The sequence below is a fragment of the Sebastes umbrosus genome, chromosome 2 (assembly GCF_015220745.1).
Source record: "Sebastes umbrosus isolate fSebUmb1 chromosome 2, fSebUmb1.pri, whole genome shotgun sequence".
In the NCBI taxonomy this organism is placed as follows: Eukaryota; Metazoa; Chordata; class Actinopteri; order Perciformes; family Sebastidae; genus Sebastes; species Sebastes umbrosus.
The window spans coordinates 38,865,611-38,878,614 of NC_051270.1; the positions used below are offsets into that span (position 1 = coordinate 38,865,611).

At 42.5% G+C, this 13,004-nt stretch overlaps 1 protein-coding gene across 4 annotated transcripts in view; it reads right to left on the bottom strand.

Annotated features, from left to right (window-relative positions):
- Positions 1–697: 697 nt before the first annotated feature.
- The window catches only part of LOC119478354 (cell migration-inducing and hyaluronan-binding protein-like), a 207,291-nt gene continuing 194,984 nt past the window's right edge, over positions 698–13,004 (bottom strand). For all 4 annotated transcript variants that reach the window (XM_037753061.1, XM_037753052.1, XM_037753078.1 and 1 more), the window contains exons 24-29: positions 12,427–12,612; positions 11,526–11,730; positions 9,001–9,087; positions 6,576–6,733; positions 5,560–5,660; positions 698–4,963 (exon numbers count right to left, since the gene is read on the bottom strand). In XM_037753061.1, the coding sequence (XP_037608989.1) occupies positions 4,836–4,963; positions 5,560–5,660; positions 6,576–6,733; positions 9,001–9,087; positions 11,526–11,730; positions 12,427–12,612 (865 nt within the window). In that variant the 3' untranslated portion in view covers positions 698–4,835. The remainder of the gene's footprint in view (positions 4,964–5,559; positions 5,661–6,575; positions 6,734–9,000; positions 9,088–11,525; positions 11,731–12,426; positions 12,613–13,004) is intronic.

The window sequence follows — 13,004 nt, forward strand, 5'->3', positions numbered from 1 at the left end:
TCGCAGCTTTAATTATATTTTGTGTTTCTACTAGAACATGTTTACATGCTGTAATGTTCAAAAAACACGTTATATTCCTCATACTGTCTGCCTGTCTGTCTGAAACGCTCCGTTTTAGTGGATTTCAATGGAATTGCAACGGAATTGCCTTGCTAGGCAAGAGTTTGGGTCCATGTTTACTTCCTGTCAGCTGGTGTCATTCACATACACTGCAACAGGAAATAAACTGGGACACACTTAGAATGTTTACGTTTAAAACTGTAATGGTCTAAATATTGTATATTTGTGACATCACAAATGGACAGAAATCCTGACGGCTTGTTTCAAACGCGCACTTTCTGAATACAGGCTGTGTGTGTTTCTCAATATATTGAGCGCTTTGATAGTTTAACAGTTTTTATAAAGCACTTAAACCTGCTTTATAATATAAAAGACATGAAAATCTCACTTTTTACAATATGGGACCTTTAATGTCGGTTAACGGTTAAACGGTTAATTATTAACATCCCTATTTTTAGACACAATTTGTGCAGTGAGAAAGGGGGTCCTGGTCATGCTGATCTGTGACTGGCCTCCACCTGGTGCTGAGAATATAAAGGATAATAGAAATGACACAGGTGACTCCAACGACAGCATCCGGGCAGGGACAAACAGATGTGCAGACGTGACCTTCAGTCACAATGACGTTCAGACAAACTTGTCAACTTGTCACCATCATTTATTTCTGTACAAAAGTCCTCAAAGAAATCCAAAGTCATGGAGCTTCATTAATTCACAAGCCCAAGCCACATATACAACACATCCATTTGGTGTACAGTTCAAAACAAGCCAACTATACCGAGAGTCATATGCATGTGTGCAGTACGAGTGTCTGGTATACAAATCTTTTTAAAATGGAGCTATAATGGTTTCTTACATACAGTATACACACAGAACAGCAATAATATTACAACTCAAAAGATGGCCCTTTGTAGATTTTGGATCAACTGTGTCTGTACAATAAATAAGTATAAAATATATCTCTTAGCAATCTGTGGATTTTTAAAAACACATTAAACATACAAAACACTAAATTACTGCTACCACCTCCGAAAAAAGACCAGCTATTTCGGCAAAAGGGAGGGGAATCCCTTCTCTCGCCAGATTGGAAACAAAGGTTTCTTTGTTATTTCGAAGTGGGGGAAATTGCACATTTTTAAAGTTCCCTGATTTAACATTCAATGGACAATTTAATTTAATCTTTTATATTGTTACGGGCTTCTTGCTGGTTCACTCCAAAAAAAACACAGACGAATGGATCACAAACACTGATATGAAGAGAAAAAAAAATGGGAGGAAAACATCACAATATCAAGTGAGCGAGTGCTCGGAATGAAACAGCAAGTTAACAACCACTGGTCTGGATGCAAAACAAGGAATGTTTCTCTTTTTGTGTCTTCTTCTTCTTCTTCTTCTTCTTCTTCTTCTTCTTCTTCTTCTTCTTCTTCTTCTCTATTCTCTCTTTAAACAGTTTAGTCAAACAAAGCAGGCATATAACCAAGCAAAGGAACCACTCGACTTCTACATCTGTCACATACCACAGAGACCTGCGTGGGTAGGATGCTCGGTGATACACGTACATTACACATGCGTTTCATTAGCTAGCTCACCACTTTTAGTTCCCTCTGTTCATATACAGACTTAGCATCAGCATCAGAAATCGCCTCGTGACCGTGGCTGACAGTCCATTGGAGAATTTGCTAGTAGTTATATAAATATCAAAAAACCAGGCTGGAAACAGAATCTCTTGGACATGGTTGTTGTTAAATCATCAACATAAAAGAAAAATATGTTGGTGTTTTTTTTCATAATGTAGGTTATCATGAGAAAGAAAACTGACAAACCCAGACTCCTACGAACGTCAATCATACACAACTCTTTGTAATAGCATCTATGTTTCTTTCCAGTGATCCGTGCCAACCGTTTGGTTCAGTCTAGACTGGTGTGAAAGCTGTCAGATTAACTTGAATCTGGCCAAACTGGACTGAAACGGCTTGGAAAGGTAAGGTTTAAAAACCATGTTGTTAAAAGACAACAATTTCTTGACCATGACCATGGACAGATGATGAGGCCCCTGTGTGTCTGGGCACAGACATGTTAAAGTGTCTCAGTAACATTTTGCAGGTGATCCAGAACTCTCATTGAAGTGGTTCGTAGAGGTTTTGTGTCTCTTTGTAGCTGTTTTGTGGCCCCTGGACCCCTTGGGACCCCGGGCCTTGGCCTGGTATGCCCGTTCAGTAATCCATCCATGACCATGTCCACAATCTTCCCCTTTTGGGTGGTATCATGTTTTTTTTGCTAATGCAAAAATACTTGTGTATGATTGTCATTGGTAGGAGGTTAGTTAGAGTAATTTATAACTCCGGTTCTATGACCTGCGTACCTTGCCGTGATATTTGATCCCACCTTCTCCCTTGAGCCTCAAACCTCAAATCTCAAATCAAAATCTCCTACTACCACCTGCACAATATTGCCAAGATCAGACCCTCCCTCTCACCCCGTGCTGCCGAGAGGCTCATCCACGCTTTCATCTCCTCCCGCCTCGACTACTGCAACTCTCTCCTCTATGGCATAAGCACCACCTCCATCAATAGACTCCAACTGGTCCAGAATGCAGCTGCCCGACTCCTGACTCACACCAAATCATGGCATCACATCACCCCAGTCTTAGAAGACCTCCACCGGCTCCCTGTTTCTCACCGGTTCAACTACAAAATCCTGACCCTCCACCAACTGGCACCCCCCTACCTCTCTGACCTCCTCTCCCCCTACCAACCCTCACGGTCCCTCAGATCCACCTCAGCTGGCCTCCTCTCCACCCCCAAGTCCAACCTCTGCAGCTTTGTGGACAGAGCATCCTCCAGGGCAGCTCCCAGGCTCTGGAACTCCCTCCCACAACACATCAGAGACTCTGAATCCTTCACCCTATTCCATTCCCGCCTCAAGACCCATCTCTTCTCCTCTGCCTACTCCTAGCCCCCCCTCCCCTTACCCATTTGTGTGTGTGTGTGTGTATGAGTGTCCACCTGTGTGTCTTGTTTGTCTGCTGTTTGTCTCATATCGCTTACCGTTTATATTGTTAAGCGTCTTTGAGTTCCAGAAATGCACTCTATAAGCCTCTACGTAGATTAAACTGTCTTTAGCCCCGCCTTCTATGCCAAAGTTTTACTAGGTGCACCTTGGGAGGAGTCAGTTCATGTTTTTGGGCTTTGTCAGAGAACAAACCTACTGAACAACCAACAGGCCAATGTTAATGTTAATATGAAACTAAGGTAATGTACATGTTAGCTGGTGCACAAAACAGATGTTTTCATGTTTGGTTAGCTGACCAAATCTTATGGTTACTTTAGCTGACGAGCTAACATTATGTAAACTAAATCAAAATGATGTTAGTGACGCAATGACAGTGTTGAGTCAGAAACAGAACCAATAGGAATCATGTCTATTAATGTCTGTGGAGACAGCCACGTCTCTGCAAACACCATTGGCTGTTCTAACTCACACATGCTCTGCCCTCTACTGGACTCTATGGGTAATACTCTCCTCCAATCACACGCACGCGTTCGCCCACTGAGATTTACGTAAAAGTAGCTGGCCAATCAGGACGTGCCTACCGAATACATGCGTAACCACAGTATATAAGGTGGCATCCAGCCCGGCCTGGTATCCTTTTCTCTTTAGCGATGAGCGACTGACTGCTACATCTCCACAGATGGAGTCTGCCTATAGGCAGGTGGGAAGAGACCCTCCCACTGTGGTCTGCGCAATCTCCGCATCCAGCGTGTCGACCCGGGAAATGTGGTGTACAGGGTGTCTACTGTTTGTTTTTGACCCCTGCAGGGTTGGACTATAGCGTTACCCAGATCAGGGCAGTGGTGGTCTAAGCTTGTGACCGGTTCAATCCCCCGGACCAGCAGGATAAATCTGGGTGAGGAAAGTGAAAAAGCAGCGCTTGCCACTCCCTCATTACTACCACTGAGGTGCCCTCGAGCAAGGCCCTTAACCCCAACCACTCCAGTGGAGCTGCTCAGTGGCCAGCTGTCTAATCATTAGTCATTGCGGTTAGGTGGATGTGGTGCCTCTACTCTACCCAATGTACCCGTAGAGTCCAGTAGAGGGCGGAGCCTGTGGGAGTTAGAACAAAGGTTACGATATTGTAACCCGAGTTCTATAAGCACAGGCGGAGTTCTCTACCAATGAGGCCCTGCCGCTGCTGGAGAGGCCGCCTTATATACTTACACACCTACGTGACGCACATATTCGGTAGAAAATGATCTGATTGGCCGGCTACGTTTATGCAAATCTCAGTGGGCGAGCGCGTGCGTGTGATTGGAGGAGAGTATTACCCATGGAGTCCAGTAGTGGGCTCCGCCCCTGCTTAGAGAAACTAGGGTTACAATATCGTAACCTTTGTTCTGAGCCACTGTTGCTAAAGAACTGAGGACGTCCAATATGGCCGCCAGAGGGAGTGTTGTCACCTTAAAGCCCTCTACTGATGGGCGGACTTACACAGATACGGTTCGTTGTGAGCTGTGCCGGCTCCGGGAGAGGCTCCTCCCCTTTTCAACACACCCAATCATATCATTCTTCCCACTGCCAACCCTAGAAAAAAAAACGCTGATCCTGGACAATGGCGCAACTGACTGCAGTGCTGACAGCGTGTGTGTGTGCGTGTATGTGTAAGTGTGTGTCTGTGCATTTTTTTGGGGGGGGGGGGGAGGCTGGGGGGACTAATGTGTGTCAGTATCTGGAAGCTACATAGTCTCTTGGCTGTCCTCCCCACTCTGCCTGCCCCCTCATAGCTTCATCTTGTGGACCACAGGGACAGGCAGGACCTGATGGATCTTGGCTCGGTCGGCGTCCACTTCCAGATGGATCCAGTCAGGGTGGAAGGAGCCCTTGAAGCCCACAAATGCCAGCTTATCTGCAAGGAGGGGCAAATGACACGAAAGTTAGTAAAGTCATCAGAGCACCAGTATATAAACACAAGTAAATATAAAATAGTAATGCAAATGTAAATTTGTATATTTGTTGCTGACAGTATTTCAGACTGAAAAACTGAATGTAAACAGGATGTAGTATGTATGTGCATGATGAGAATTAATGTCTTTTATTTGGATCTTCCTACGTGTATATACATATTAAAGTCCATTTCCTTGATCAGAGATACAGTATGTTGTGTGATCGATCTATGATCCATTATATTACTTTTGGTTGTGCCATTTTTGATGGATGTGTACTTGTAATCAAACAAAGACTGATTGGGCAGCCGAGTTGGCTGTTCTTACAATTGCTGACATGACTGTTTACATTTTTTCAATGTCCAAATGGCAATTTTTAGACATCATTGTCACACCGTGATCTGGTTATAATGCAACCAATGAAGCAACGGTGCCATCCACTGCATTTTAATTGGAAATGCTTTGTGTTTTGTCCAATGCATTCCAGGTACAGTATAGCTAGTGTGAGCACATTTGTCTCAGTAGACCTTGGTAAAGATAGAGTTAGTTAGTTAGTTACCTTTCAATTTGATGCTTTTGTCTGCTCCAAGTCTCTCCAGGACTTTAGTCCAGGATCCTCTGGTAACCAGACGGCCCTTAGATGTGATGAGAACAATGGAGCTGGAGAAAGAGTGAGAGACAGCTCATCACTTTAGTATTCACGTTTAAAGCTGTGTGTTATACTAGAGCAGGGGTCAACAACCTTTACTATCAAAATAGACATTTTAGGCAAAAAAAAAGAAGAAATTCTGTCTGGAGCCGCAAAACATTTGAGCATTGTGATGAAGGTAACACAGTTTATAGTCTAAGTATATATTATATAAGTCTAATGCAGTGAGGACCAAAGAGCAAATGTACTACGGAGTATTAGGGCCACATTGAGGAAAAAAAATCAGAGATTTCCAGAATAAAGTCAGAATATTACGAAAATAAAGTCATAACTTTACAAGAAAAAAAGCCGTAATATTACGAGAATAAAGTCATAACTTTACGAGGAAAAAGTCGTAATATTACAATAAAAAAAGTCGTAATATTGCAAGAATAAAGTCATAAATTTACGAGGAAAAAGAAAAAGAAAAGAGAAAAAATTATGACTTTATTCTCGTAATATTATGACTTAATTTTCAAAATCTCAGATTTATTTATTTTTCCTCAATGTGGCCCTAATACTCCATCGTACTTTCGTACCATAGACCTACAACAATGATTAATAAAAATTAAAATGTAAACAAACAGTTATTCATTTCCATTTTTATAAATCCACAGGGAGCCACTGGAGAGGAGCTAAAGAGACGCATGTGGCTCCGGAGACGCGGGTTGCTGACCCCTGTACTAGAGCCTGAGACACTATTCTGATGTGATCATGAACGCACTTGTAACATAATCTTGTAGCGAGGCCCACGCATCATCCAAAAACAAAGGAAACAGTTTGCCACAATGTGGTGATAAATCACCACAAATAATCTTAAACAAAGCGGTAGGACAAACTGGTGAGGGACTTTTATTGCAGTTGGAGAGCAAAGGAGCAGCTCTTACCCGTCTCTCAGTCCACTGACGTAGTTGTCTATCTGTGCAGGGATGCCCTGTAAGATGGAGTTCCTGAAGCCTTTGTTCTCCACCACCTTCCCATCATGCCCGTCGATTACTATGAGCTGCACCCCGTCTTCTGGTTGGTACAACTTCCTGCCGTTCACCTGTCACAACAGAGCCAGCCAATCACACTACAGTTCTGGGATCTATAAAATCACAGCACTGTATAGCCTACTGCAATGATGCCACTAATTTAGCAGAACTGACATCAAACAGCACTGATTAAAAAATTATAATAACTAGGGCTGTCAATTGATTAAAATATTTAATAGTGATTAATCGCATGATTGTCCACGATTAATTACAAATGAATCACACATTTTTATCTGTTCAAAATGTACGTAATATATATTTAATATTCTTATCAACATGGGAGTGGTCAAATGTGCTGCTTTATGCAAATGTATGTATATATTTATTAATTAACAACAAAAACAATGACAGATATTGTCCAGAAACCCTCACAGGTACTGCATTTAGCATAAAAAAAAATGCTCAAATCATAACATGGCAAACTGCAGCCCAACAGGCAACAACAGCTGTCAGTGTGTCAGTGTGCTGACTTGACTATGACTTGCCCCCAAACTGCATGTGATTATCATAAAGTGGGCATGTCTGTAAAGGGGAGACTCGTGGGTACCCATAGAACCCATTTACATTCACATATCTGGAGGTCAGAGGTCAAGGGACCCCTTTGAAAATGGCCATGATTGTTTTTCCTCGCCAAAATTTAGCCTAAGTTTGGAGCGTTATTTAGCCTCCATCGTAACAAGCTAGTATGACATGGTTGGTACCGATGGATTCATCAGGTTTTTTAGTTTCATATGATACCGGTATCCTCACTCTAGCTTTAAAACTGAGCCCTACGACCTAAAAATGGCAAGTTGTGTTAATGCGTTAAAGAAATTAGAAGAGTTAAAACAATTTAAGTTAACGTGTTATTATTGCATTAACTTTGACAGCCCAAGTAATAACTTTTTATAGCACTTTTAAAACAAAGGTTCAAATTGCTTTATTAAAATAGTAGAAGTTAAACTGCCATTAAAAGGTACAAACAACAAATCAACCAGTGGAATAGTTTTAATTTAGCATTAGCTGATTAGCTCTAAGAAGAGCAGTCTTAGTAGACTTCATAAATTTGAAACATGTTCGTGCAGATATCTTTATATAGTAGCCTAAGCCAACACATTCTCACTCCCAACTCCTCAAATATGGCAGCTTGGTCAGCGGCCCTACGCTTCAATCTATGACGCTCTAGGTAACCCTCTAACGTCAGTTTTGGATGTGTCAGGGACGGTTATTGGGGATGAGATGTATCATATGCCTCTTGCATGTTATAGATACACAATTTCAGCTTTAATAAATTGTTACTATTGTTACTTTCGATTTTGTCAGTCATTTTACCTTTGTTTGATAGTCGTTAGGTGTACACATTTGTGTTATTTTATATTTATTACTACAGTTTCCAAGGTAACGATGGAGCTATAAAAGCTCGTCACTGGGGGGAACAAGTCAGACCGGGCTTTTATCTCCCAGGTTATTACACGGCTGTGTTGAATACTCGATTCTGATTGGTCAACCACAGCGTTCTGCGGTCTGTAATTTCTCTATAACAGACCGTTGCTATGTATAACGAACCATTGCTATGTATAACAGACCGTTGCTATGTATAGCAGACCGTTGCTATGTATAACAGACCGTTGCTATGTATAACAGACCGTTGCTATGGGCGCAGTTCAGATGTCGGACTCTGGAGGACCGTTTTTGTGTCAAAATATTGATTTCTTCAGTAAGTAGCCCTGTAATAAGTGGGATAATGTACAGCTAGCGGGTCATTGTTGTGAAAGAATCCCCTTCAGGGCGATGAGAGAAACCCTCCGCTTCGCGTCGGCAGCATCACCCTGTCGGGGGATTCTTTCACAGCAATGACCGGCTCGCTGTACATTATCCCTTACTTAACGGGCGTCCCAAAGTGCTTGTAAGCAAATAAATCCATCTTGAATCAACTTCGGAGCCGTCTGCGGTTCGTTGGAGTGTCACGTTAACCGTCAGCCGAGGAAGTAAACAGAAGAAAGAAACCCCCCCCCCGGCTACACAATGAAGTTTATTTTGAAAAGACACTATGCATGTAACGAGTGGAAACTGGAGGACACTGACACTGGAGGGGTACCTAGAGCGTCATAGTTTGAAGCGTAGGGCCGCTGACCAAGCTGCTGTATTTGATGAGTTGGGAGTGAGAATGTGTTGGTCAGTGGTGGAGAAGTGAAACCTGTATAGTGTATCTGAATGTTAATCTCTATAAACACTGTATGTCATCATCATTTGTGTTCAGTAAATCCTAACCAGCGGTCTGAGTCTAAGCTGTTCATACCTCAATAAAGGCAAAGTCCTCCTTGATGTGGAAGAATCGAGTGTTGTAGGACTCCAGTTTGACCTCTAGGAAATGTTCCGATGAGTGCTGAGAGTAAACAAGCAAATAAACAAGAGCTGGAATTAATAACACAATATTTGGCTTTTCACAGAAGCAATTTAAAATCACTCACCACAGTCACAGAGCGAAAGAAATTACATTAAAGAATCACAGCTGCAGAAGATGCCACTTTAATATAAGAAAGATATCACATTTCTAATGACTGCCGCTGTGGGGAAACTGAGATCTGCAGCGGTAAAAATGAACAGGATAGAGCCAAGAAAGAGACTGGAGGAGAGAGAGGATGTGCATAAGGATACAACAAATGGGGTATTCATTACGATGGAATGTGTTAGGGTGCATGCCTACAAAGTTTGAATCGTGAGTTCAAGTATGTATAGCCTAAAAGCTATGTTCAGATAAAGAGCTATGAAAAACACACCTTACGAACATATACAAACTAGGGCTGTCAATCGATTCAAATATTTAATCACCATTAATCGCATATTATCTGTTCAAAATTTACCTTAAAGGGAGATTTTTCAAATATTTAATACTCTTATCAACATGGGAGTGGACAAATATGCTGCTTTATGCAAATGTATGTATATATTTATTATTGGAAATCAATTAACAACACAAAACAGTGACAGATATTGTCCAGAAACCCTCACAGGTACTGCATTTAGCAAAAAACATATGCTCCAATCATAACATGGCAAACTGCAGCCCAACAGGCAACAACAGCTGTCAGTGTGTCAGTGTGCTGACTTGACTAGGACTTGCCCCAAACTGCATGTGATTATCATAAAGTGGGCATGTCTGTAAAGGGGAGACTCGTGGGTACCCATAGAACCCATTTACATTCACTGATCTGGAGGTCAGAGGTCAAGGGACCCCTTTGAAAATGGACATGATTGTTTTTCCTCGCTAAAATTTAGCGTAAGTTTGAAGCGTTATTTAGCCTCCCTCCCAACAAGCTAGTATGACACGGTTGGTACCGATGGATTCATTAGGTTTTTTTAGTTTCATATGATACCAATACCTTAACTGTTGAGCCTGGTACAACCTAAAAATCGCAAGTTGCGTTAATGCTAACTTTGACAGCCCTAATTTGCTATGACTGTGTCCGAAATCCCGCACTCTATTTTAGAGTGGATTTTAACATTTGAATGATCACCTACATAAGGCACATATTAGCCTGGCCCCTGATTATATATCTATGACTCGCTAACATCATGAGCCTGAGCGTAGCCTGAGAGTGTCTGGTCGGTGTTTCTTAATAATTCCCAAGTGGAGGCTAAAAACCAGAGGAGACCTGGCCTTCATAGTCAGGACCACTCAACTCTGGAATGACTGGAGGTCACGCAGGGTGGCTTTTGAATCTTTGTTGATTACTATTAATCAAGTAGTTACTGTGTTTACCATTCTGTAGTGTGATCATTAGTATATAGGACGCTCAAGTTATCTCACAGTGCAACGTAAAAAGAGTACAATTGGTACTAGAATGGCACTCGGAGAGCGCAGACCTCCGCCAAGGAGCCCGAGTACGATTGCCTCTCCCCCTCCCCTCCGTTCAGCTTGCGTCATCATCCACGTGTATTTTTGTTTATGTTGAGTTCAGCTGTACGAAGCAGAGCATCGTAAAACACTTCATTCAAACTGGACAGAAACAAAATAAAACTCTCCTAAACCGTCGTCGTTACTCTTTCCATCAATCACCAAGTGTGCTTTGGTCCAACTCAACTGTAATTTCACAGAGTATGATGTGAAAAAACGCTGAATCTACAGGTGTCCCCCCCACCCCAGCCCCCCACTCTCTCTCACTGTCTCTCTCTCTCTGAAGGAAAGAGGCGGGGTCATACGTCATCAACGCGTCATCAACGCGTCATCAGTCACACTGCGTATGTGTTATACCCAGAGGTCTTAATGTTCTGGCTGATCGGAATCCTTAAAAAAACTCCTGAATCCGGATTATTATTCGGATTGCCACCAAATTCTAATGGATTGTTTATTGTGCCACATCCCACCCCTCCAAAAAATTTCATTCAAATCCATCACGGACTTTTGGAGTAATCCTGCTAACAGACAGACAAACCAACGCAGGTGAAAACATAACCTCCTTCCCAGGCCTTCGGCCTTGGCGGAGGTAATTATTAAATACATAGGTAATCGTAGCCTAAACAGGGCAACCCCGTCACCCCCACCCTGCACTGAATTTGCACATTGTACATTTGTAATATGCCAGTGGAACTGTATTTGGTTGCATATGATTGAACTCCAAACTCCTCCCCTGTTTTTACTGTTTCTTGCTGTTGTCTTATTTGTAACTCATGTTGACTGTGGTGAAGCCAAAGACAATTTTCCACATTGTGGACAATAACGTTTCTAACTAACTAACTCTCTGTAAAAACAGCTATGTAGAACATAATGCCCGGTTTAAATATTTTGAAACACATTGAATTCCCCTCCCCTCCTCTTCTCACCAGCCTGCCATTGGGTATCTTTCTGGGCATTGGTACATCCACAACGGGCAGCTCGGCGTGTCTGGGGTAGGCCTGGGCCATGCAGTCGCTGGGTGGACTTCCTTTAGGGATGACGGCGGTGATCTTTATCCTCTCACAGCCCTTGACAGAGCAGAAGGCATACTGCTCCTTGTTGTTATGGGCCTTTGGCTTCAAGAAGAGCAGGCTGCAATACACAGTGAAGCTTTAGACTTCATACACGCATACAACATGCAGTAAAACTTTACCTTAGTGTCTCTCACACCCTCCAGCTGGCTGTTAACGAGGGTCTTTTGGCACAGAGAAGTACTCGTATCGGTACTTGGTATTGGCGAGTACTCAAATGTAAGTACTAGTACTTGTACTCGGTCTGAAAAAAAGTGGTATCGGTGCATCCATACTTATTTGGAAGAGGTGGTGAATGGTAAATTATTACCCAAACTATCCATTGTAAACTTCCATCACAGTTTACAATTTGACCCACTTCCTGCTTCAACTCTGATCTTCTGTACATACTGTAGTTGTGTGAACACTGTTTCTGTGAGCAATGAGTGATTATTATGGAACGTCAGGTGCATTCACTTTCAGTTCTACCTCCCGTGTCTTAGATAATCAGGAGAAACTGTTGGTCAACCTGTCTGATCATCTGATTCAACGTGTTTTTTGACTCTTTGGACTTTGTTGTATGGCGAATATATTATACATTATGGACACCAATAATGCTAGCTTTATAGCAATATATAGTCAATATGCAGAAAATGTAGAGGTTTAAATGCTGTTCACAACATGCTTTTACACCGAATGCTGTTAGTTAGTAAAGTTTGCTTGTGATATGAGGCGAGTTAATGTGGTGGTGGTGTGAGTGTGATTGTGTCTGACTGACCCAGTGTCTTCCTCCCAGTAGTAGTATCCTCTGGCCAGGTGGGAGTGTTTGATCTTCTCCCTCTGCGTGGTCCTCATGAAGACGCCGGTCTTGCGGGTCTGCTTGGTCAGGCGGTTGTGTATATCAGAGATGAGGGTGAAGGTGGTGCCTTGTGGGTAGCAGATGCCCACGTTGATCCAGTCATCTCTGAAACACCCCAAACACAGTAATGAATGATTCCATTTCACAGTAGAACATGTTCTCACATCCATAGTGACAGCACACACATGATTAACAGCTGGGGGGCGGCCGAAGCTCAGTGGGTTGAGAGGGTCGTCCTTAAACTGTAAAGTAGGTGGTTCAATGGGTGGGTCAAAAAACACAGGACTTTCTCCCAGAAGACTGGTATTCGTGTATCGTGTGAAACCAGAAGTCAAAGTTGGTTTATTTGTCACATAACTTCCGAACTTAAAGCTTCAGTAGGCAGTATATTTTTGGCCTTATTGGGCAACAATTCCATAATACCCTTTCAGCATATTATAATTCAAGTGTTCCGAGAGAAAACTAGACTTCTGCTCCTCCTCATGGCTCTGTTTTCA